Below are 23128 nucleotides of genomic sequence, written 5' to 3' on the forward strand. Positions count from 1 at the left end.
AGGACCTTGTGCATTTCATGTCAAATAACAACCCAATGATTATATCCCAGGACAAATTAGCTAGCAATAGCAAGCTAGCTAGCTAAATTGCCGTAAATGTTTAATGGTTTTCAACCTGTTCCCAAATAAACATAGTTGGTTCAGAGTTTGTTTTGATATGCCTGTCCTGATCGCGTCTGGTGTGGGTGGACAATATCAACATGTGCGCGATAGCGTGCACACACACACGCACAAGCGGTCTGGTCTGCATGTTAGCTAGCTAAAATTCCATCTCTGTGTTTCAGTGAAGAGAGTTAGAAGCAGGCAGGTTACAGCAAGCTAAATCAGCTGATGAAATCACCGGCGGCCATTATACTTGCACATATTGTGTGCAGGACTAGAAGATGTTTTTGCTTTCTCAGGGTATGTGTCTCTGCCCAGTGCCTGTGTTTCATAGCGATTGAGTCATGCACAAGATGGATGGATTTAGAATGCAGTTGGGACATCGAGGGTGCATTGTCCCAATACTTATTTTGGCCAAACCACTTGCGGACTCAAGTGATCACTTTTGAACACGACAGCAAGTGGCCACTCGATAAAGGGCTTAGGGGCCAAGTGTTGAGATTCAGCCTATGACTGCTGTATATAGAACTTCATTAACCCCCTTGCAGTTATACGCAATCGGACCACCATACGCAATAGGACCACCATACGCAATAGGACCACCATACGCAATAGGATCACCATATGCAATAGGATCACCATACGTAATAGGACCACCATATGCAATAGGACCACCATACGCAATAGGACCACCATACGCAATAGGACCACCATATGCAAAAGGATCACCATACGCAATAGGATCACCATATGCAATAGGATCACCATATGCAATAGGACCACCATACGCAATAGGATCACCATACGCAATAGGACCACCATACGCAATAGGATCACCATACGCAATAGGACCACCATACGCAATAGGACCACCATACGCAATAGGACCACCATACGCAATAGGACCACCATACGCAATAGGATCACCATACGCAATAGGATCACCATAAGCAATAGGATCACCATAAGCAATAGGATCGCCATAAGCAATAGGACCACCATACGCAATAGGATCACCATAAGCAATAGGATCGCCATAAGCAATAGGATCACCATAAGCAATAGGATCACCATACGCAATAGGACCATTTTATGCATTGTGAAGTCACATGGAATTGTATGTATTGATCACCCACAGGAGAGAGTAGGTTCAGAAGGGGATGGGTGAATTGGCACTGAGGTGGGAAGTCCCTGCTCTGGATGTTAATTTGTTAGCTGACATTTTCAAGAGACTACACCTTCGATTGAGATAAAACAATGTGTAAGCTCAACCATGAGGAATCATATTGTCCTAGATACACCACCTCACTCCAAAACTTTTTCCAAAGATTGGCACATTTGTCAATTGGCATTATCCAGGCCAGGGTAACTGTAGTTGGGCGGGGAGTTCAGCGTAGCGAATTAGGGGTTGCGTCTTGCCTGCCGCATAGAGCGGGGCCTCATCGTGATAAGTGATTATTCCGGCTGTCTCGCTGTGTTCCTTATCCGTCTTGGGTGGCGCTCTCAGATTATAAAGGGTTTCCAATTAAATCTTAATTGGACAGTCATTAAAACTGCAGTGACTCCAATCCAAGTTGGAGGGTCCAATCTGGGACATATTACCGCTGTGCTGCTACACAATGTTTAAACCACTCTGCTGAGTAATTACAGTGGGGAGTGAAAGCTACTCTCTTGCCTCTTTGATCAGCCATTCTGCAGACCTGTAAGCCAATTCGGCCAATTAATGGAATCAATATGGGTTTTAATGAAAGGAAAAGAGCCCTGAACTGAAACAGCCCTCAGTAGTTAGTTTAGCACTGATAACGTCCAAGGGCTCTCTTCTCGCAGTCAGAGCTTGGGTTTAAATACTTCTATGAAGGATATTGTGGCTCCAGATTGAACACAGAGCAATAATAGTTTTATTTGCTATATATTTGTAAAATAGAAAATAAAAAAAGCAGGCCTAAGCTTAATGTGGGGCGATTGGGGATGTAACAATTCACCGATATGATCGGTCCCTGTTCAAATGTTTAAGATATGAGTGCATCGGTCCGCGGGACCCCAAACGGATCCAAATGTAGGACACAAAATCTTTTCAAACGTAACGAATGCCGGTTCACACATTTTTCTTGCTCAAATGACTCTTGCTCTACCTTCTGAAAATACCTTATCTTTTGTGACAACTGTGTCCTCTCCTTCAGTGTCGAACTAAGCATGTATTTGTGTTGCCAGTCATTGATCTACAAGTCATTTTGCATGCCAAACAACCCCAGGCAATATCAGTAGCCTAGTCAAGCTTTGCATGCTGACCAACGAGAGTAGGCCTGTTCCTGATCTGGCACATCTGCGTATCACCTTCAGCATTCAAATGTTTGTAAAATGGCTTGCTCTTTATTAGTTGAGTGACAACCAATGTATTTTGCTGGGTTATTTTTAATCAAATGCACTGTTGAAAATGGTGTTTTACCGGAATAAAAGTAGCACCGGAGACAACTCTCATCTGGCTATACATGCTGACTGGGGCTTGCATTAGATTTTATTTGGATTGTTCAGGTTCACCATCAGCAATAGTTTTGGTAGTTTTGCTTGTAACAATCAGTATATACAGTACAGTGCCTTCAGAAAGTATTTACACCCCTTGACTTTTTCCACATTTTCCAAAGTTACAAAGTTGATAAAAAAAAAAGTTTTTTGTCAACAATCTACATAAAATACTCTAATGCCAAAGTGGAAGAAATAAATGTATTAATGAAACATTAAACACATACACTACCGTTCAAAAGTTTAGAGTCACTTATTAATTTCCTTATTTTTAAAGAAAAGCAAATTTTTTGTCCATTAAAATAACATCAAATTGATCATAAATACAGTGTAGACATTGTTAATGTTGTAAATGACTATTGTAGCTGGAAACAGCAGTATATATTTTTTATCTACATAGGCATACATACAGTGGGGCAAAAAAAGTATTTAGTCAGCCTCCAATTGTGCAAGTTCTCCCACTTAAAAAGACGAGAGAGGCCTATGACAGACAAAATGAGAGAAAACAAATCCAGAAAATCACATTGTAGGATTTTTTATGAATTTATTTGCAAATTATGGTGGAAAATAAGTATTTGGTCAATAACAAAAGTTTATCTCAATACTTTGTTATATACCCTTTGTTGGCAATGACAGAAGTCAAACTTTTTCTGTAAGTCTTCACAAGGTTTTCACACACTGTTGCTGGTATTTTGGCCCATTCCTCCATGTAGATCTCCTCTAGAGCAGTGATGTTTTGGGGCTGTTGCTGGGCAACACAGACTTTCAAATCCCTCCAAAGATTTTCTATGGGCTTGAGATCTGGACGACTTCTTACGAAGCCACTCCTTCGTTGCCCGGGCGGTGTGTTTGGGATCATTGTCGCGCTGAAAGACCCAGCCACGTTTCATCTTCAATGCCCTTGCTGATGGAAGGAGGTTTTCACTCAAAATCTCACGATACATGGCCCCATTCATTCTTTCCTTTACACGGATCAGTCGTCCTGGTACCTTTGCAGAAAAACAGCCCCAAAGCATGATGTTTCCACCCCCATGCTTCACAGTAGGTATGGTGTTCTTTGGATGCAACTCAACATTCTTTGTCCTCCAAACACGACGAGTTGAGTTTTCACCAAAAAGTTATATTTTGGTTTCATCTGACCATATGACATTCTCCCAATCTTCTTCTGGATCATCCAAATGCTCTCTAGCAAACTTCAGACGGGCCTGGACATGTACTGGCTTAAGCAGGGGGACACGTCTGGCACTGCAGGATTTGAGTCCCTGGCGGCGTAGTGTGTTACTGATGGTAGGCTTTGTTACTTTGGTCCCAGCTCTCTGCAGGTCATTCACTAGGTCCCCCGTGTGGTTCTGGGATTTTTGCTCACCGTTCTTGTGATCATTTTGACCCCACGGGGTGAGATCTTGCGTGGAGTCCCAGATCGAGGGAGATTATCAGTGGTCTTGTATGTCTTCCATTTCCTAATAATTGCTCCCACAGTTGATTTCTTCAAACCAAGCTGCTTACCTATTGCAGATTCAGTCTTCCCAGCCTGGTGCAGGTCTACAATTTTGTTTCTGGTGTCCCTTGACAGCTCTTTGGTCTTGGCCATAGTGGAGTTTGGAGTGTGACTGTTTGAGGTTGTGGACAGGTGTCTTTTATACTGATAACAAGTTCAAACAGGTGCCATTAATACAGGTAACGAGTGGAGGACAGATGAGCCTCTTAAAGAAGTTGTTACAGGTCTGTGAGAGCCAGAAATTTTGCTTGTTTGTAGGTGACCAAATACTTATTTTCCACCATAATTTGCAAATAAATTCATAAAAAATCCTACAATGTGATTTTCTGGATTTTCTTTCCCTCATTTTGTCTGTCATAGTTGAAGTGTACCTATGATGAAAATTACAGGCCTCTCTCATCTTTTTAAGTGGGAGAACTTGCACAATTGGTGGCTGACTAAATACTTTTTTGCCCCACTGTAGGTGTACAGAGGCCCATTATCAGCAACCATCACTCTTGTGTTCCAATGGCACGTTGTGTTAGCTAATCCAAGTTCATTTTAAAAGGCTAATTGATCTTTAGAAAACCCTTTTGCAATTATTTTAGCAATAAAACTGGCCTTCTTTAGACTAGTTGAGTATCTGGAGCATCAGCATTTGTGGGTTCGATTACAGGCTCTGTCAAGTTAGTTGTTGATCATTAATAGACAGCCATTTTCAACCCTTGCCATAGACTTTCAAGCTGATTTAAGTTAGAACTACTCAGTAACATTCAATGTCATCTTGGTAAGCAACTACAGTGTATATTTGCCCTTGTCTTTTAAGTTATTGTTCTGCTGAAAGGTGAATTCCTCTCCCAGTGTCTGTTGGAAAACAGACTGAACCAGGTTTTCCTCTAGGATTTTGCCTGTGCTTAGCTTCATTCCATTTATTTTTATCCTAACACTCCCTAGTCCTTGCCGATGACAAGCAAACCCATAACATGCAGCCACCACCATTCTTAGTACTCAGTGATGCGTTGTGTTGGATTTTCCCAGAACATAGCGCTTTGTATTCAGGACAAAAAGTTAATTCCTTTGCTACATTTTTTGCAGTATTACTTTAGTGCCTTATTGCAGACATAATGCGTGTTTTTGAATATTTTTTATTGTGTTTTCACTCTGTCATTTATGTTCGTATTGTAGAGTAACTACAATGATGTTGCTCCACCCTAAGTTCTCCTATCACAATCATTAATGTAACTGTTTTAAAATTCCTCTCCAGCAAGTGATTTAGGAACGGCTCCTGTATCTTTGTAGTGACTGAATGTATTGATACACCATCCAAAGTGTAAAATTAATAACTACATCATGCTCAAGGAGTTAGGCACATTTTTACTTCTGAACGTATTTAGGCTTGCCATAACAAAAGGTTTAAATACTTATTGACTCAAGACATTTTAGCTTTAAATGTTTTATTAATTTGTAAACATTTCAAAAAATAGAATTCCACTTTGAAATTATGAGGTATTGTGTGTAAATTAGTTAGACCAAATCTAAATTTAATCCATTTTAAATTCAGCCTGTAACACAAAAAAATGTGGGAAAAGTCGAGGGGTGTGAATACTTTCTGAAGTCATCTTTAGGGTAAAGTTGACCATTTCATAACGAGGACAACAATAACTTTTTTTGCTACCTGTACTGTATGTTCAAAGTGAAAGTAAGAGCTCACTGCAAGTCAGTAAAAACTCTAAAACATTAGATTTCAACCCCGTCTCATATTCAAAATGGTTTATATTTTTAAAAGATAATGAATGATACATTACTAGCTCTCACACACTTTATCTACAAAAATTACATTAATTAGTGTGTGGGGGATGGTGATTTCAAATTAAGTGTGTGGGGGGGACAAAAGGCAAACATTTAATTTAGAATGGAAAATGAATGTGTCAATGCAACAGATGTTAGTCGAACTGAACCGCATTGCATCGATTCTTTCCTCTAATCAAACCGAATCGCATCAAATTGTTTCAAGCGAAACATATACTTTTCGTGTATCGTATCGGAGCCCATGTATCTGTACTGAATAAAAATATAGACGCAGCATGTTACACTTCATAGAAGGAAATCAGTCAATTGAAAAATGTATTAGGCCCTAATCTATGTATTTCTAATGACTGGGCAGGGGCGCAGCCATGGGTGGGCCTGGGAGGGCATAGTCCCACCCACTTGCGAGCCAGGCCCAGCCAATCAGAATAGGTTTCCCCCCACAAAGGGCTTTATTACAGACAGAACTACTCCTCAGAACCACCCCCCCAGGCGATTCTGCAGGTGAAGAAGCCGGATATGTAGGTCCTGGGCTGGCGTAGTTACACGTGGTCTGCAGTTGTGAGGCTGGTTGGACGTTCTGTCAAATTCTCTAAAAGGTAGTTGGAGGCGGCTTATGGTAGAGAAATAAAAAATGTAATTCTCTGGCAACAGCTCTGTTGGACATTCCTGTAGTCAGAAAGACAAAACTGTAGCCTTTTATTGTCCCCAGCGTAATGATCATGCTGTTTAATCAGCTTCTTTATGCCACACCTGTCAGGTGGATGGATTATCTTGGCAAAAGAGAAATGCTCACTAACAGGGATGTAAACAATTTTGTGCAAAAAGTTTGAGAGAAATAAGCTTTTGTGCGTATGAAACATTTCTGGGATCTTTTATTTCGCCTCATGAAAAATGGGAGTATCAAATACAACTTGCACTACTTCACCTGCAATCAAAATATATTATTCACGTCTGTCAAGTGTCTACTCTGAATTCCCATATGGGCTTGTTCCTCAAAATACACAGTTTTTGAATCACCAGCAAAATGCAGTGCAATGTCAAATGAGTCTTTCATTTCGACACTCATCGTTTTCCCTGTGTATTTACTACCCGGTTGTCATCTACACATTCTGTCGCAGCAAAAGCAATACTTTCTCCCTCCGAAACTGGGAGAGTGAGTAAGATTCCAATATTCTGAAGTAATTGTATTTAGGAGCGGCTGGGCACTCCTGGGGAATGGCAGGCTGCTCTCATTGGGGAAGTAGAATGGTATCGGGGAACTGCCTAGAATCCTGTTCACTACAATTTCCCCTTACACAGAATGACATATTCCCTCTAAGAGGTCCTGAACTCAGGAGGACCTCCTTTGGGAGTGACTTGAGTCATCATGGCTTTAGACATTTCTACTTGGACCCTTGAGGAAGCTAACTAATGAAATCATCATGGGCCAGATGTAAACAAATGGAGAGAAATTAGGATAGGCATATCCTATACGAGAGCTGGGTTTCATGGTAACTCATGAAGAACCACAAACCCTGGCCTTTATCGTTTTTTTTTTTATTTTTTTTTATTTCACCTTTATTTAACCAGGTAGGCTAGTTGAGAACAAGTTCTCATTTGCAACTGCGACCTGGCCAAGATAAGGCATAGCAGTGTGAACAGACAACACAGAGTTACACATGGAGTAAACAATTAACAAGTCAATAACACAGTAGAAAAAAGGGGAGTCTATATATACATTGTGTGCAAAAGGCATGAGAAGGTAGGCAAATAATTACAATTATGCAGATTAACACTGGAGTGATAAATGATCAGATGGTTATGTACAGGTAGAGATTGGTGTGCAAAAGAGCAGAAAAATAAAAATAAATAAATAAAAACAGTATGGGGATGAGGTAGGTGAAAATGGGTGGGCTATTTACCAATAGACTATGTACAGCTGCAGCGATCGGTTAGCTGCTCGGATAGCAGATGTTTGAAGTTGGTGAGGGAGATAAAAGTCTCCAACTTCAGCGATTTTTGCAATTCGTTCCAGTCACAGGCAGCAGAGAACTGGAACGAAAGGCGGCCAAATGAGGTGTTGGCTTTAGGGATGATCAGTGAGATACACCTGCTGGAGCGCGTGCTACGGATGGGTGTTGCCATCGTAACCAGTGAACTGAGATAAGGCGGAGCTTTACCTAGCATGGACTTGTAGATGACCTGGAGCCAGTGGGTCTGGCGACGAATATGTAGCGAGGGCCAGCCGACTAGAGCATACAAGTCGCAGTGGTGGGTGGTATAAGGTGCTTTAGTGACAAAACGGATGGCACTGTGATAAACTGCATCCAGTTTGCTGAGTAGAGTGTTGGAAGCAATTTTGTAGATGACGTCGCCGAAGTCGAGGATCGGTAGGATAGTCAGTTTTACTAGGGTAAGTTTGGCGGCGTGAGTGAAGGAGGCTTTGTTGCGGAATAGAAAGCCGACTCTTGATTTGATTTTCGATTGGAGATGTTTGATATGGGTCTGGAAGGAGAGTTTAGAGTCTAGCCAGACACCTAGGTACTTATAGATGTCCACATATTCAAGGTCGGAACCATCCAGGGTGGTGATGCTGGTCAGGCGTGCGGGTGCAGGCAGCGAACGGTTGAAAAGCATGCATTTGGTTTTACTAGCGTTTAAGAGCAGTTGGAGGCCACGGAAGGAGTGCTGTATGGCATTGAAGCTCGTTTGAAGGTTAGATAGCACAGTGTCCAAGGACGGGCCGGAAGTATATAGAATGGTGTCGTCTGCGTAGAGGTGGATCAGGGAATCGCCCGCAGCATGAGAAACATCATTGATATATACAGAGAAAAGAGTCGGCCCGAGAATTGAACCCTGTGGCACCCCCATAGAGACTGCCAGAGGACCGGACAGCATGCCCTCCGATTTGACACACTGAACTCTGTCTGCAAAGTAATTGGTAAACCAGGCAAGGCAGTCATCCGAAAAACCGAGGCTACTGAGTCTGCCGATAAGAATACGGTGATTGACAGAGTCGAAAGCCTTGGCAAGGTCTATGAAGACGGCTGCACAGTACTGTCTTTTATCGATGGCAGTTATGATATCGTTTAGTACCTTGAGCGTGGCTGAGGTACACCCGTGACCGGCTCGGAAACCAGATTGCACAGCGGAGAAGGTACGGTGGGATTCAAGATGGTCAGTGACCTGTTTGTTGACTTGGCTTTCGAAGACCTTAGATAGGCAGGGCAGGATGGATATAGGTCTGTAACAGTTTGGGTCCAGGGTGTCGCCCCCTTTGAAGAGGGGGATGACTGCGGCAGCTTTCCAATCCTTGGGGATCTCAGACGATATGAAAGAGAGGTTGAACAGGCTGGTAATAGGGGTTGCGACAATGGCGGCGGATAGTTTCAGGAATAGAGGGTCCAGATTGTCCAGCCCAGCTGATTTGTACGGGTCCAGGTTTTGCAGCTCTTTCAGGACATCTGCTATCTGGATTTGGGTAAAGGAGAACCTGGAGAGGCTTGGGCGAGTAGCTGCGGGGGGGGGGGAGCTGTTGTCCGAGGTTGGAGTAGCCAGGCGGAAGGCATGGCCAGCCGTTGAGAAATGCTTGTTGAAGTTTTCGATAATCATGGATTTATCGGTGGTGACCATGTTACCTAGTCTCAGTGCAGTGGGCAGCTGGGAGGAGGTGCTCTTGTTCTCCATGGACTTCACAGTGTCCCAGAACATTTTGGAGTTGGAGCTACAGGATGCAAACTTCTGCCTGAAGAAGTTGGCTTTAGCTTTCCTGACTGACTGTGTGTATTGGTTCCTGACTTCCCTGAACAGTTGCATATCGCGGGGGACTATTCGATGTTAGCGCAGTCCGCCACAGGATGTTTTTGTGCTGGTCGAGGGCAGTCAGGTCTGGAGTGAACCAGGGGCTATATCTGTTCTTAGTTCTGCATTTTTTGAACGGAGCATGCTTATCTAAAATGGTGAGGAAGTTACTTTTAAAGAAAGACCAGGCATCCTCAACTGACGGGATGAGGTCAATGTCCTTCCAGGATACCCGGGCCAGGTCGATTAGAAAGGCCTGCTCACAGAAGTGTTTTAGGGAGCGTTTGACAGTGATGAGGGGTGGTCGTTTGACTGCGGCTCCGTAGCGGATACAGGCAATGAGGCAGTGATCGCTGAGATCCTGGTTGTAGACAGCGGAGGTGTATTTGGAGGGCCAGTTGGTCAGGATGACGTCAATGAGGGTGCCCTTGTTTACAGAGTTAGGGTTGTACCTGGTGGGTTCCTTGATGATTTGAGTGAGATTGAGGGCATCTAGCTTAGATTGTAGGACTGCCGGGGTGTTAAGCATATCCCAGTTTAGGTCACCTAACAGAACAAACTCTGAAGCTAGATGGGGGGCGATCAATTCACAAATGGTGTCCAGGGCACAGCTGGGAGCTGAGGGGGGTCGGTAGCAGGCGGCAACAGTGAGAGACTTATTTCTGGAGAGAGTAATTTTCTAAATTAGTAGTTCAAACTGTTTGGGTATGGACCTGGAGAGTATGACATTACTTTGCAGGCTATCTCTGCAGTAGACTGCAACTCCTCCCCCTTTGGCAGTTCTATCTTGACGGAAGATGTTATAGTTGGGTATGGAAATCTCAGAATTTTTGGTGGCCTTCCTGAGCCAGGATTCAGACACGGCAAGGACATCAGGGTTAGCAGAGTGTGCTAGAGCAGTGAGTAAGACACACTTAGGGAGGAGGCTTCTGATGTTGACATGCATGAAACCAAGGCTTTTTCGATCACAGAAGTCAACAAATGAGGGTGCCTGGGGACATGCAGGGCCTGGGTTTACCTCCACATCACCCGCGGAACAGAGAAGGAGTAGTATGAGGGTGCGGCTGAAGGCTATCAAAACTGGTCGCCTAGGGCGTTGGGGACAGAGAATAAGAGGAGCAGGTATCGTAGTCATCAGGTGGAGATTGTATCCTTTCCCTACACCTCCAGTAACAGCCCTAGATCACTACCCTCTACACCAGATAACTAGCCTGTTCATGCTCATGTCATTCTGTTTTACAGCTTTCTGGGCCACTGTAAAAGGAACTCTTTAACATACAGTTGAAGTCTGAAGTTTACATACACTTAGGTTGGAGTCATTGAAACTCGTTTTTCAACCACTCCACAAATTTCTTGTTAATAAACTATAGTTTTGGCAAATCGGTTTGGTCATTTTTCCAACAATTGTTTACAGACCGATTATGTCAATTATAATTCACTGTATCACAATTCCAATCGGTCAAAGGTTTACATACACTAAGTTGATAGTGCCTTTTAAACAGCTTGGACAATTCCAGAAAATGATGTCATGGCTTTAGAAGCTTCTGATAGGCTAATTGACATCATTTAAGTCAATTGGAGGTGTACCTGTGGATGTATTTCAAGGCCTACCTTCAAACTCAGTGCCTCTTTGCTTGACAACATGAGAAAATCAAAAGAAATCAGCCAAGACCTCAGAAAAAAAGATCTCCACAAGTCTGGTTCATCCTTGGGAGCAATTTCCAAATGCTTGAAGGTATCACGTTCAACTGGTGCACTTCACAAAACAGATGGCATCATGAGGTAGGAAAATGATGTGGATATATTGAAGCAACATCTCAAGACATCAGTCAGGAAGTTAAAGCTTGGTCGCAAATGGGTCTTCCAAATGGACAATGACCCCAAGTATTCTTCCAAAGTTGTGGAAACATGGCTTAAGGACAACAAAGTCAAGGTATTGGAGTGGCCAACAAAGCCCTGACCTCAATCCTATAGAAAATATGTGGGCAGAACTGAAAAAGCATGTGCGATCAAGGAGGCCTACAAACCTGACTCAGTTACACTAGCTCTGTCAGGAGGAATGGGCCAAAATTCACCCAACTTATTGTGGGAAGCTTGTAGAAGGCTACCCAAAACGTTTGACCAAAGTTAAACAATATAAAGGCAATGCTACCGAATACTAATTGAGTGTATGTAAACTTCTGACCCACTGGGAATGTTCTGCCCACAATGTGACATTTCACATTCTTAAAATTAAGTGGTGATCCTAACGGACCTAAGACAAGGAATTTTTACTAGGATTAAATGTCAGGAATTGTGAAAAACTGAGTTTAAATGTATTTGGCTAAGGTGTATGTAAACTTCCGACTTCAACTGTATATACGCTACTTCACAGGACGGTTGATTTAACAAATGTGCCACTTCACAGGACATGACTCCTGTCCACTGTAGGGTTGCAAAATGTCGGAAACTTTCCTGTAAATTTCTGGAATTTTTCAAGAAATTTTCCATGGGAAGTTAAGGCTGGGAATTTGGGGAATTTTGCATAAATTCATCAAAAAAGTTAGCTTATAACAGTTAACCATTTTTGTGGGATACACATAAGGCAATTCTAGGTCTTGTGGCATATTTTTGTTAAACTATCCCCAATTAAATGGAATTGCAAACCTCTGCATGTACAGTGCATTCTTCCACCACATATGTAGTGCACTCTTCCATCACATGTACAGCTGATTCTCACGATCTTGCACACCAATGAGATGCTGTTGAGCCCACACTACTACACTGTCTGAGCCAAGGACTACATGCTTTCTGGTAAGTTTTGATAACAATACTGGGTGGGGTGAATATATTTTATATGACATACATTATTTTTTGTTAACTAGTAAATCCTAGTAGCCTACAGCAAAGTGTGTTTAATCATTTCTAACTTGTTAACACTTTCTGCTAGTTAGTTTTGCTACCATGTGGGTTTTGGCTTGCCTGAGCCTGCTAACTGAGGAGTGTTAATTCACCTGTTTCCATACGTTTAATTTAAAAACATATATCTTACAAATACATTGTTTAATCTAACTGCTTAACTATTTATATGTACATGGAATTGTCTTTATTTTTGTACTCTTTTTATTTTATTTATCTTTACAGGAAAATGCCAGGGGCACTATCTGATGTGTGGAGACATTTCACTGCAGCTAATGTAGAAGGAAAAGCTGTGTACATTTGCAAATCTGTGCCAAGAAATATGTGAAGAATGCAACAAAGATGCAGAATCATCTGGCCAAGTGCATAAAGTTCCCTCAGCGCTCACAACAAGCTACCTCTGACAAAAGTTCCTCTACTTTTATTCAAGGTGAAAATGATGAATCAGACACCTTATCGATAGCAACAGCTCATGGTCCTCCTGGATTCAGAAGTGTTTTTGACTCAATGGAGGACGTAGTCTGAGAAATGCTGATGAAAGTCTTGCTCGAGCTGTGTTCAGCAACTGGTTCACCTCTGATGCTCACAGGCAATGTGTATTGGAAGAGATTTCTGAATGTTCTTCGCCCAGCATACACCCCTCCAACCAGACATGCTTTATTTACTCATTTGCTGGATGCAGAGTTCAACAGATTTCAATTGAAGGTCAAGCAAATCATAGGGAAAGCAGTCTGAATTGCAATCATCTTTGATGGGTGGTCGAATGTTCATGGGCAAGGAATAATTTACTACATCATCTCCACCCTCAACCAGTATTCTACAAGAGCACAGACACAAGGGACAACAGACACACCGGTCTCTACATTGCAGATGAGCTGAAGGCAGTCATCAATGACCTTGGAATACAGAAGGTATTTGCACTGGTGACAGACAATGCTGCGAAAATGAAGGCTGCTTGGTCTAAAGTCCTACCCTCACATCACACCCATTGGCTGTGCTGCTCATGCATTGAATCTGCTCCATTTCCTTGGCTCTCTACCAAGCAAAGTGAGACGAATAAGAGCACCACATTGAAGCTGCCCAGCAACACCTGTTGGGGTGGTGTTGTCATCATGTTTGACAGTCTCCTGGAGGGGAAGGAGTCTCTCCAAGAAATGACCATATCACAGTCTGCCGATATGGACAGCCCCATCAAGAGGATCCTCCTGGATTATGTATTTTGGGAGAGAGTTGTAAGCAGCCTGAAACTCCTGAAACCTATAGCAGTAGCCATTGCACGGATTGAGGGAAACAATGCTATCCTGTCTGATGTTCAGACTCTGCTTGCAGATGTAAGAGAATAAATCCTTACTGCTCTGCGCACTTCACTGTTGCTCCAAGCAGTGGAAACTGCAGTTCTGAAATGCATCAAAAAGCGTGAAGCCTTCTGCCTAAAGCCCATGTTGGACACCAAGTATGCTGGCAAGAGCATCCTGTCTGGTGCAGAGATCAACAAGGCCTATGGTGTTATCACTACCGTGTCTCACCACCTTGGGCCTGGATGAGGGCAAGGTTTTTGGTAGTCTGGCGAAATACACTTCCAAGCAAAGGCTTTGGGATGGAGATGCAATGTGGCAGTTGTGCCAACATATCTCATCAGCCACCTGGTGGAAGGGACTTTGTGGATCTGAGGCTCTTTCCCCTGTTGCCGCCATCATCCTCCAAATCCCACCAACATCAGCCACCTCAGAGCGCAACTGGTCCTTGTTTGGGAACACACACACCCAAGCACGCAACAGGCTGACTGACCACATACAAGGGTTGAAAAATTGGTGGCCATCCGGGCAAATATGAGGCTTTTTGAGCCTGATAACAAGCCATCCTCAACAAGGTTGGAAAGTGACAGTGAAGATGAGGCCTCAGAGTCTGATGTTAAAGAGGTGGACATTGAGGAGGTCCAGGGAGAAGACATTGAAGCCTGAGAGGAGGACAACCAAAGCTTTAGTTTCCAGACTATCATTTTCATATGTTGAAAATGTTTTTGGGAGATGCAATGGATCATTGGGGATCATTCAATATTCCCTTTCTTTTGTTGTTCAGTGAAATCATCCCATGTGAAGATTCCACTCATTTAATTAAAGTTCAATTCGTAACTAAATTGTTTTTTATTTCTATTGGATTTATTTAATAATTTGAAATTATATCTACTTATGATAAGGTGAAAGGTTTATTTTTATATTTCCATATATGGTATATATATCCAATGCAGAAAACATCTACATTTAAATGGTATTCATATGAATTTGCATATATTTCCGTTAATTCCCATGGAAAGTTTTCACCTCTGAATATTCCCCCAAATGTGCAACCCTAGTCCAGTGGTATTAAAGTGTAGTGGTATTGAAGTGTAGTCCAGTGGTATTGATACACTCAATTCAGACCATTTTATACATCCAAGTCAGGTTTGGGATTATGCAGCACCCTGCCTTTTAAGTGTTACCTCCCCATTGCCCATGCCATATAAATAGAATCTCATTCTTGTTCTGTGGCCCATATCTTTGAACATGCTTCCATACCCACTGCAGACAGACAGTGTTACTAGTGGTTTGAGGCTGCATTGACAGACAAGCTAGACAATGGCATGCTGTCATTAGAAGGTCAAAATGGAGGAAGGATTAAGGCGACAGAAAGGGCTGAGTCAGCACCCTGAGTCTTAATATTAAAGCTGACCTTCTGGATGAGGAGAATGAGCCAGATTAACCTGACAAGCATTCAAAGTCCCGTGTGCTATCAGTTTTTCAATGCACATTGACTGGGTTCTTCTCTTTAAGATACCCTATCGCTCCACTATTTCTGGTTACAAAAATTCTAATAGTTCGCTTAAGTATAGTGTAGAGAATCATTGTACCATCTACACCACTGTGAAATACAGTATCTTTTCCATAACCAAAAATATTGTATTTTCAGCTGTTTGAAGCTGGTGTACAAAAATGAAAATAAAAGACATAAAAACGCAACTTAAGAATGGGAAGCACAGAAGTAGCGCACCTAGAACAGATTTACCACTTCTTAGACTTGCTTTCAATGAGAGTGACACATCTATAACACACATATCTATGTGAATTTGGTCGGGTCGCCCAAAAAGTTACTTATTGGAACTTTAAAGCTGCCATTATTAGACCCCTCCAAGACTGAATTACATATTGAATCAGGCTTTTCAATGAACTCCATTTCTCTGAGGTGACACCCACTGAAATTGTGAAGGACTAACCTATACGTTTGTATACAAATTAAATGTGACAGTTAAAGGAAAAATCCACTCAAAACTACTCATTCCTTCACTTGGCAGTGTTAAATAACACTAATATGTGAGAACAATATTTGTTGTGAACAAATATTTCATTTTGGCGTTGTAATAAGGTTTGTAGCAACATGGAAAATCATTGTGGAAATCTGTTGCAGCTCAAGTTGACTACAACATCCACAGTGCAATGCTCCTTCTATGGGCGGGCTGGTTGGCTAGGTAGGTAGGTAGCTAGCTACACACAGTAATACCAAAGACATTATCAGCATGTAACGTAACTAGTTAGTGCAGTTTGTTTAGGCGATTTTACAGCTATCAATTAATAGTCTACAATCTCATGTTCAACCTGCAGATCGATGTGCCTCAGGGTGGAGTCTAACATTCACATCAATATATACTTTTGAGGAGATGTGAAACATTGCCCATGCTACGGCAATGGGCCGTGCGCTGCATTCTGGGCGGTTCTGGGACAAGGAGTGCTCTCCATCAAGGAGTGAATGGGAGTCTATTGGGCAATAGCTCAAAAAACCCAACATTAGCACGAATTTAGTCAACAAGAAGTACAACATTACACATTTTTCCAAGATGTGAGATAATTAACTTGCTATCTGTATTATCGTATAGCTTTGTAATCATGACATTACTTACTTTTGAGGGAAATAAGCACGTTTCTCTTCATAAACACTGACTTTGAGAAGGGATTGCGTGACAATTAGCCTAGCAATCGTGTGACACAGCATGGCAATGTGAATGCTTCTGGGTGAATGCTTCTCCATCTAAAAGTCATATTCCTATTAACTTCCAGTGTAGTGAGAGCGACTTTATCACGGTGCTACGTCATACCAGACGGATTTCTGCCTGCTTGAACGCCAATAACTCTTACTTTTTTTCCTCACCTTTATTTAGCAGGTAGGCCAGTTGAGAACAAGTTCTCATTTACAACTCCGACCTGGCCAAGATGAAACAAAGCAGTGTGACAAACACAATAACAGAGTTACACAATTGTCACGACTCCGACCGAAGGTGGCTCCCCTTCCCGTTCGGGTGGCGCTCGGCGGTCGTCGTCGCCGGCCTACTAGCTGCCACTGATTATTTCCTCCCCCTCCCTTATGTGTTCATTGAGTGCACCTGTTTGGAATTATGTATAATTAGTGAGGCTTTATTCAGTCAGCCGGCCCGCCTGGTTCCTTGTGCGGGATTAATTATTGTGACCTTCTGTGTTGTGCAAACTTGTGTGCACGTCTGTGAGTTACGTGCTTTCCCATTTCGTGGGTCTTTTCTGGACAGTTTAAGTCCCCCTGTTTGGGGCGTTTGTTTTGTATTACGCCCTGTGTTTTCGTGGGGTTGGCTTATGTTCGCCGTTGTGGTGCATTAAAATAGCACTCCCCTGAACTCTGCTTCCTGCGCCTGACTTCTCACCCACTACACTCAGAACGTTACAGAATCCCGCACCCTGAGGAATGGAGTCAGCAGGAGCAACAGCCAATCCCCTCCCATCGATGGAGGAAAGGGTTCTACATCATACCACCGTTCTCCATCGGATCGGAACGGCTATGGATCAAGTGATGGAGAGAATGGACCGATGGGAGAGAAGTGGTCTCCTCTCTCCACCTTCGGCTCCCCCCCTCAGGACTCCCCATCTCCCGACTCCAGCACCCTCCGTCTTACGCTCCCGAGGGTCTATGATGGAGCGGCGGCGGGGTGCCAGGGGTTCTTACTCCAGCTGGAACTGTACCTAGCCACCGTCAGACCACTCCCTCGGGAGCGGAGAGGGTGAGTGTCCTCATCTCCTGTCTCACGGGTCGTGCTCTGGAGTGGGCGAACGCAGTCTGGAATGGCCCAGACTCAGCGAAGGAGCACTACCCAGAGTTTTCCCGCCGCTTCCGCGCAGTGTTTGACCACCCTCCAGATGGCCGAGCAGCGGGAGAGCGACTATTCCATCTCCGGCAGGAGAAGAGGAGCGCCCAGGATTACGCGTTGGAGTTCCGGACCTTGGCAGCAGGATCTGGGTGGAACGACAGGGCTCTTATCGACCACTACCGGTGTAGTCTCCGGGAGGACGTCCGCAGGGAGCTAGCGTGTCGGGACACCGCTCTTTCCCTGGATGAGCTAATTGACATGTCCATCCGACTGGACGATCTGCTGGCTGCCCGCGGGCGTTCGGAGAGGGTCCTGTGTGTTCCACCACCCAGCACCCCCACTCCCGTTCCGATGGAGTTGGGAGGGACTGTGCCGAGGGGTACCGGAGGAGGAGGCTCCCTCTGCACCAGCTGTGGTCGGAGAGGACACACGGCCGATCGGTGCTGGGGGGGTCCGTCTGGGAGTCGAGATGGCAGGCGGAACATTTCTCGATCACCCCAGGTGAGTCAGCACCAAACTCACCCAGAACCCCCTGTTGGTCACATGTTTGTCTTGATTTTTTTCCTTAAATTTTTCCCCTCTTCCCAGCATAGGGCGCTAGTCGATTCAGGCGCAGCTGGGAACTTTATGGATCGCGGACTCGCTACTAAATTAGGTGTTCCGCTTGTGCCGATAGATTCTCCCTTTCCCGTGCACTCCCTAGATAGCCGGCCATTAGGGTCAGGGGTGGTCAGGGAGACCACGGTTCCACTGGACATGGTAACGCAGGGGAATCATAGGGAGCGTATCAGTCTCTACATTATTGATGCGCCTGCGTTTCCAGTGGTGCTAGGGATTCCCTGGCTGGCCCGGCACAATCCTAAAATTTCGTGGAGACAGGGGGTTCTCCAGGGGTGGTCAGAGGAGTGTTCTGGAAGGTGTCTGGGAGTTTCCATCGGTGCCACGTCGGTGGAGAGTCCAGACCAGGGTCCCACGGTGTGCATTCCCCCCGAGTATGCCGATTTGGCAATCGCTTTCAGTAAAAAGAAGGCGACTAAATTACCACCACATCGACCGGGAAGGGATTGTGCGATAGATCTCCAGGTAGACGCTGCGCTTCCCAAGAGTCACGTGTACCCATTATCCCAGGAGGAGACGTTGGCTATGGAGACATATATCACGGAGTCTCTGGGACAGGGGTACATTTGGTCCTCCATCTCACCCGTCTCCTCGAGTTTCTTTTTTGTGAGGAAAAAGGAGGGAGGTTTGCGTCCGTGTATTGATTATAGAGGTCTAAATGCCATCACGGTGGGATTCAGCTACCCACTACCTCTCATTGCTACGGCAGTGGAATCATTTCAGGGAGCGCAGTTCTTCACAAAATTGGATCTCAGGAGCGCGTATAGCCTGGTGCGTATTCGGAAGGGAGACGAGTGGAAAACCGCATTTAGTACCACATCGGGCCATTATGAGTACTGCGTCATGCCGTATGGGTTAAAGAATGCTCCAGCCGTTTTTCAATCCTTTGTAGACGATATTCTCAGGGACCTGCACAGGCAGGGAGTAGTTGTTTATATCGATGATATTCTGATCTACTCAGCCACTCACGCCGCGCATGTGTCTCTGGTACGCAGGGTGCTTGGTAGACAGCTGGAGCATGACCTATACGTCAAGGCTGAGAAGTGTGTGTTCTCCAAACGAGCCGTCTCCTTTCTGGGTTATCGCATTTCCACCTCGGGGGTGGAGATGGAGGGTGACCGCAGTAAGGCCGTGCGTAATTGGCCGACTCCGACCACGGTAAAAGAGGTGCAGCGGTTTTGGGGTTTTGCCAACTACTACCGGAGGTTTATCCAGGGTTTTGGCCAGGTAGCGGCTCCAATTACCTCACTGCTGAAGGGGGGTCCGGTGCGGTTGCGGTGGTCAGCAGAGGCGGACGGAGCTTTCAACAAGTTGAAGGCGCTGTTCACGGATGCACCCGTGTTGGCCCATCCGGACCCCTCTCTAGCATTCATAGTGGAGGTGGATGCGTCCGAGGCTGGGGTGGGTGCCGTGCTATCACAGCGCTCGGGTACGCCACCAAAACTCCGCCCCTGCGCTTTCTTCTCGAGGAAGCTCAGCCCACCGGAGCGTAACTATGATGTGGGTGACCGGGAGTTGTTAGCGGTGGTCAGGGCTCTGAAGGTGTGGAGACACTGGCTTGAGGGGGCTAAGCACCCCTTTCTCATTTGGACCGACCACCAAAATCTGGAGTATATTCGGGCAGCTAGGAGACTGAACCCGCGTCAGGCAAGGTGGGCCATATTTTTTACCCGATTCCGGTTCACTTTATCGTATAGACCGGGCTCCCAGAACGTGAAAGCGGATGCACTGTCCCGCCTTTACGACACAGAGGATAGGTCCACCGAACCTACTCCCATCCTTCCCGCCTCAAAGCTGATAGCACCAGTGTTATGGGAGGTGGACTCGGACATCGAGCGGGCGTTACGGGCTGAACCCGCGCCTCCACAGTGTCCGGCGGGGCAAAAGTACGTGCCGCCTGGTGTTCGGGACCAACTGATTCGGTGGGCTCACGTCCTACCCTCCTCGGGTCACCCTGGGGTGAGGAGGACAATAGGTAGCCTTCGGGGGAGGTATTGGTGGCCTACCTTGGCTAGGGACGTTAAGGTTTATGTCTCCTCCTGTTCAGTATGCGCCCAGAGTAAGCCTCCTAGGCACCTTCCTAGAGGAAAGTTACAACCCCTCCCCGTTCCACAACGGCCATGGTCACATCTATCCGTAGACTTCCTGACCGATCTTCCCCCGTCTCAGGGGAACACCACGGTTCTGGTGATTGTGGATCGGTTCTCTAAGTCCTGCCGTCTCCTCCCGTTGCCCGGTATCCCTACAGCCCTACAGACTGCGGAGGCATTATTCACCCACGTCTTCCGGCACTACGGGGTGCCGGAGGACATCGTTTCTGATCGGGGCCCCCAGTTCACGTCCCGAGTATGGAGGGCGTTCATGGAGCGTCTGGGGTTCTCGGTCAGCCTGACCTCCGGTTATCACCCCAAAAGTAATGGGCAGGTGGAGAGTAAACCAGGAGGTGGGTAGGTTTCTGCGGTCGTACTGCCAGGACCGGCCAGGGGAGTGGGCGAGGTACATCCCCTGGGCCGAAATGGCCCAGAACTCACTACGCCACTCCTCTACTAATGTGTCCCCTTTTCAGTGTGTGTTGGGGTACCAGCCGGTCCTGGCACCGTGGCATCCGAGCCAGACCGAGGCTCCTGCGGTGGAGGAATGGGTGCAGCGCTCCAAAGAGACCTGGAGGGCCGTCCGGGAATCCCTTCAACAAGCTAGTGGACGGCAGAAAAGGAGTGCTGACCGCCACCGCAGTGAGGCCCCCGTGTTTGTACCGGGGGACAGGGTCTGGCTCTCGACCCGAAACCTGCCCCTCCGCTTGCCCTGCCGGAAGCTTGGGCCGCAGTGTGTAGGGCCTTTCAAAGTCCTGAGGAGAATAAACGAGGTGTGTTATCGATTACAACTCCCTTCCTATTATCGTATTAACCCCTCGTTTCATGTGTCTCTCCTCAGGCCGGTGGTAGCTGGTCCCCTACAGGACGGTGAGGTGCCGGAGGTCCCTCCTCCCCCTCTGGACATCGAGGGGTCCCCGGCGTATACGATACGGGCCATTCTGGACTCGAGACGCCGGGTGAGGGGCCTGCAGTACCTCGTGGACTGGGAGGGGTACGGTCCGGAGGAGAGGTGCTGGGTACCGGTGGGGGACATTTTGGATCCGTCAATGTTGAGGGATTTCCATCGCCTCCATCCGGAGCGCCCTGCGCCTCGTCCTCCGGGTCGACCTCGAGGCCGGTGTTGGCGCGCTGCGGGAGCCGCGCGTCAAGGGGGGGGGGTACTGTCACGACTCCGACCGAAGGTGGCTCCCCTTCCCGTTCGGGTGGCGCTCGGCGGTCGTCGTCGCCGGCCTACTAGCTGCCACTGATTATTTCCTCCCCCTCCCTTATGTGTTCATTGAGTGCACCTGTTTGGAATTATGTATAATTAGTGAGGCTTTATTTAGTCAGCCGGCCCGCCTGGTTCCTTGTGCGGGATTAATTATTGTGACCTTCTGTGTTGTGTAAACTTGTGTGCACGTCTGTGAGTTACGTGCTTTCCCATTTCGTGGGTCTTTTCTGGACAGTTTAAGTCCCCCTGTTTGGGGCGTTTGTTTTGTATTACGCCCTGTGTTTTCGTGGGGTTGGCTTATGTTCGCCGTTGTGGTGCATTAAAATAGCACTCCCCTGAACTCTCTGCTTCCTGCGCCTGACTTCTCACCCACTACACTCAGAACGTTACACAATAACAACCGTACAGTCAATAACATAATAGAAACAAAATCAATGTACAATGTTTGCAAATGTAGAAGAGTAGGGAGGTAATGCAATAAATAGGCCATAGAGGCAAAATAATTACAATTTAGTATTAACACTGGAGTGATGTGCAGATGATGATGTGCAAGTAGAGATACTGGGGTGCAAAAGAGCAAGAGGATAACTAACAATATGGGGATGAGGTAGTTGGGTGTGCTATTTACAGATTGGCTGTGTACAGGTACAGTGAGCTGCTCTGACAGCTGATGCTTAAAGTTAGTGAGGGAGATAGACCCCAGCTTCAGTGATTTTTGCAAAAGACTTATAGATGACCTAGAGCCAGTGGGTTTGGCGACGAATATGTTGTGAGGGCCAGCCAACGAGAGCATACAGGTCACAGTGGTGGGTAGTATATGGGGCTTTGGTGACAAAACGGATGGCACTGTGATAGACTACATCCAGTTTGCTGAGTAGAGTGTTGGAGGCTATTTTTTAAATGACATCGCCGAAGTCAAGGATCAGTAAGATACCCTTGTAAAACGGACTATGTTTGGCAGCATGAGTGAAGGAGGCTTTGTTGTGAAATAGGAAGCCAATTCTAGATTTAATTTTGGATTGGAGTTCATGTGAGTCTGGAAAGAGAGTTTACAGTCTAACCAGACATCTAGGTATGTAGTTGTATGTAGTTGTCCACATATTCTAAGTCAGTACCGTCCAGAGTAGTGATGCTAGTTGGGCGGGAGGGTGCGGGCATTAATTGGTTTAAGAGCATGCACTTAGTTTTACTGGCATTTTTAAAGCAGTTGGAGGCCACGGAAGGAGTGTTGTATGGAATTGAAGCTTGTTTGGAGGTTTGTTAACACAGTGTCCAAAGAAGGGCCAGGTGTATACAGAATGGTGTCGTCTGCGTAGAGGTGGATAAGCGAATCACCAGCAGCAAGAGCGACATCATTGATATATACAGAGAAAAGATTCGGCCCGAGAATTTAACCCTGTGGCACCCCCATAGAGACTGCCAGAGGTCCGGACAACAGGCCCTCCGATTTGACATACTGAACTCTATCTGAGAAGTAG

The 23128-nt window shown here is 45.6% G+C and overlaps 1 protein-coding gene across 3 annotated transcripts in view; it reads left to right on the plus strand.

The window, feature by feature from the left end:
- Positions 1-23128, plus strand: part of ap2b1 (adaptor related protein complex 2 subunit beta 1) — a 98034-nt gene that overhangs the window by 17383 nt on the left and 57523 nt on the right. The window contains exon 15 of one of the 3 annotated variants that reach the window (XM_090186260.1): positions 21279-21990. The exons of the other annotated variants lie outside the window; for them this stretch is intronic. Coding sequence (XP_090042386.1) covers positions 21279-21311 — 33 coding nt within the window. The 3' untranslated portion in view covers positions 21312-21990. Of the gene's footprint in view, positions 1-21278; positions 21991-23128 lie in introns of those variants that run through there. 3 annotated transcript variants of the gene reach the window in all.

The sequence above is a fragment of the Oncorhynchus mykiss genome, chromosome 10, assembly GCF_057628025.1.
Source record: "Oncorhynchus mykiss isolate SJ-2025 chromosome 10, ASM5762802v1, whole genome shotgun sequence".
Taxonomy (NCBI): domain Eukaryota; kingdom Metazoa; phylum Chordata; class Actinopteri; order Salmoniformes; family Salmonidae; genus Oncorhynchus; species Oncorhynchus mykiss.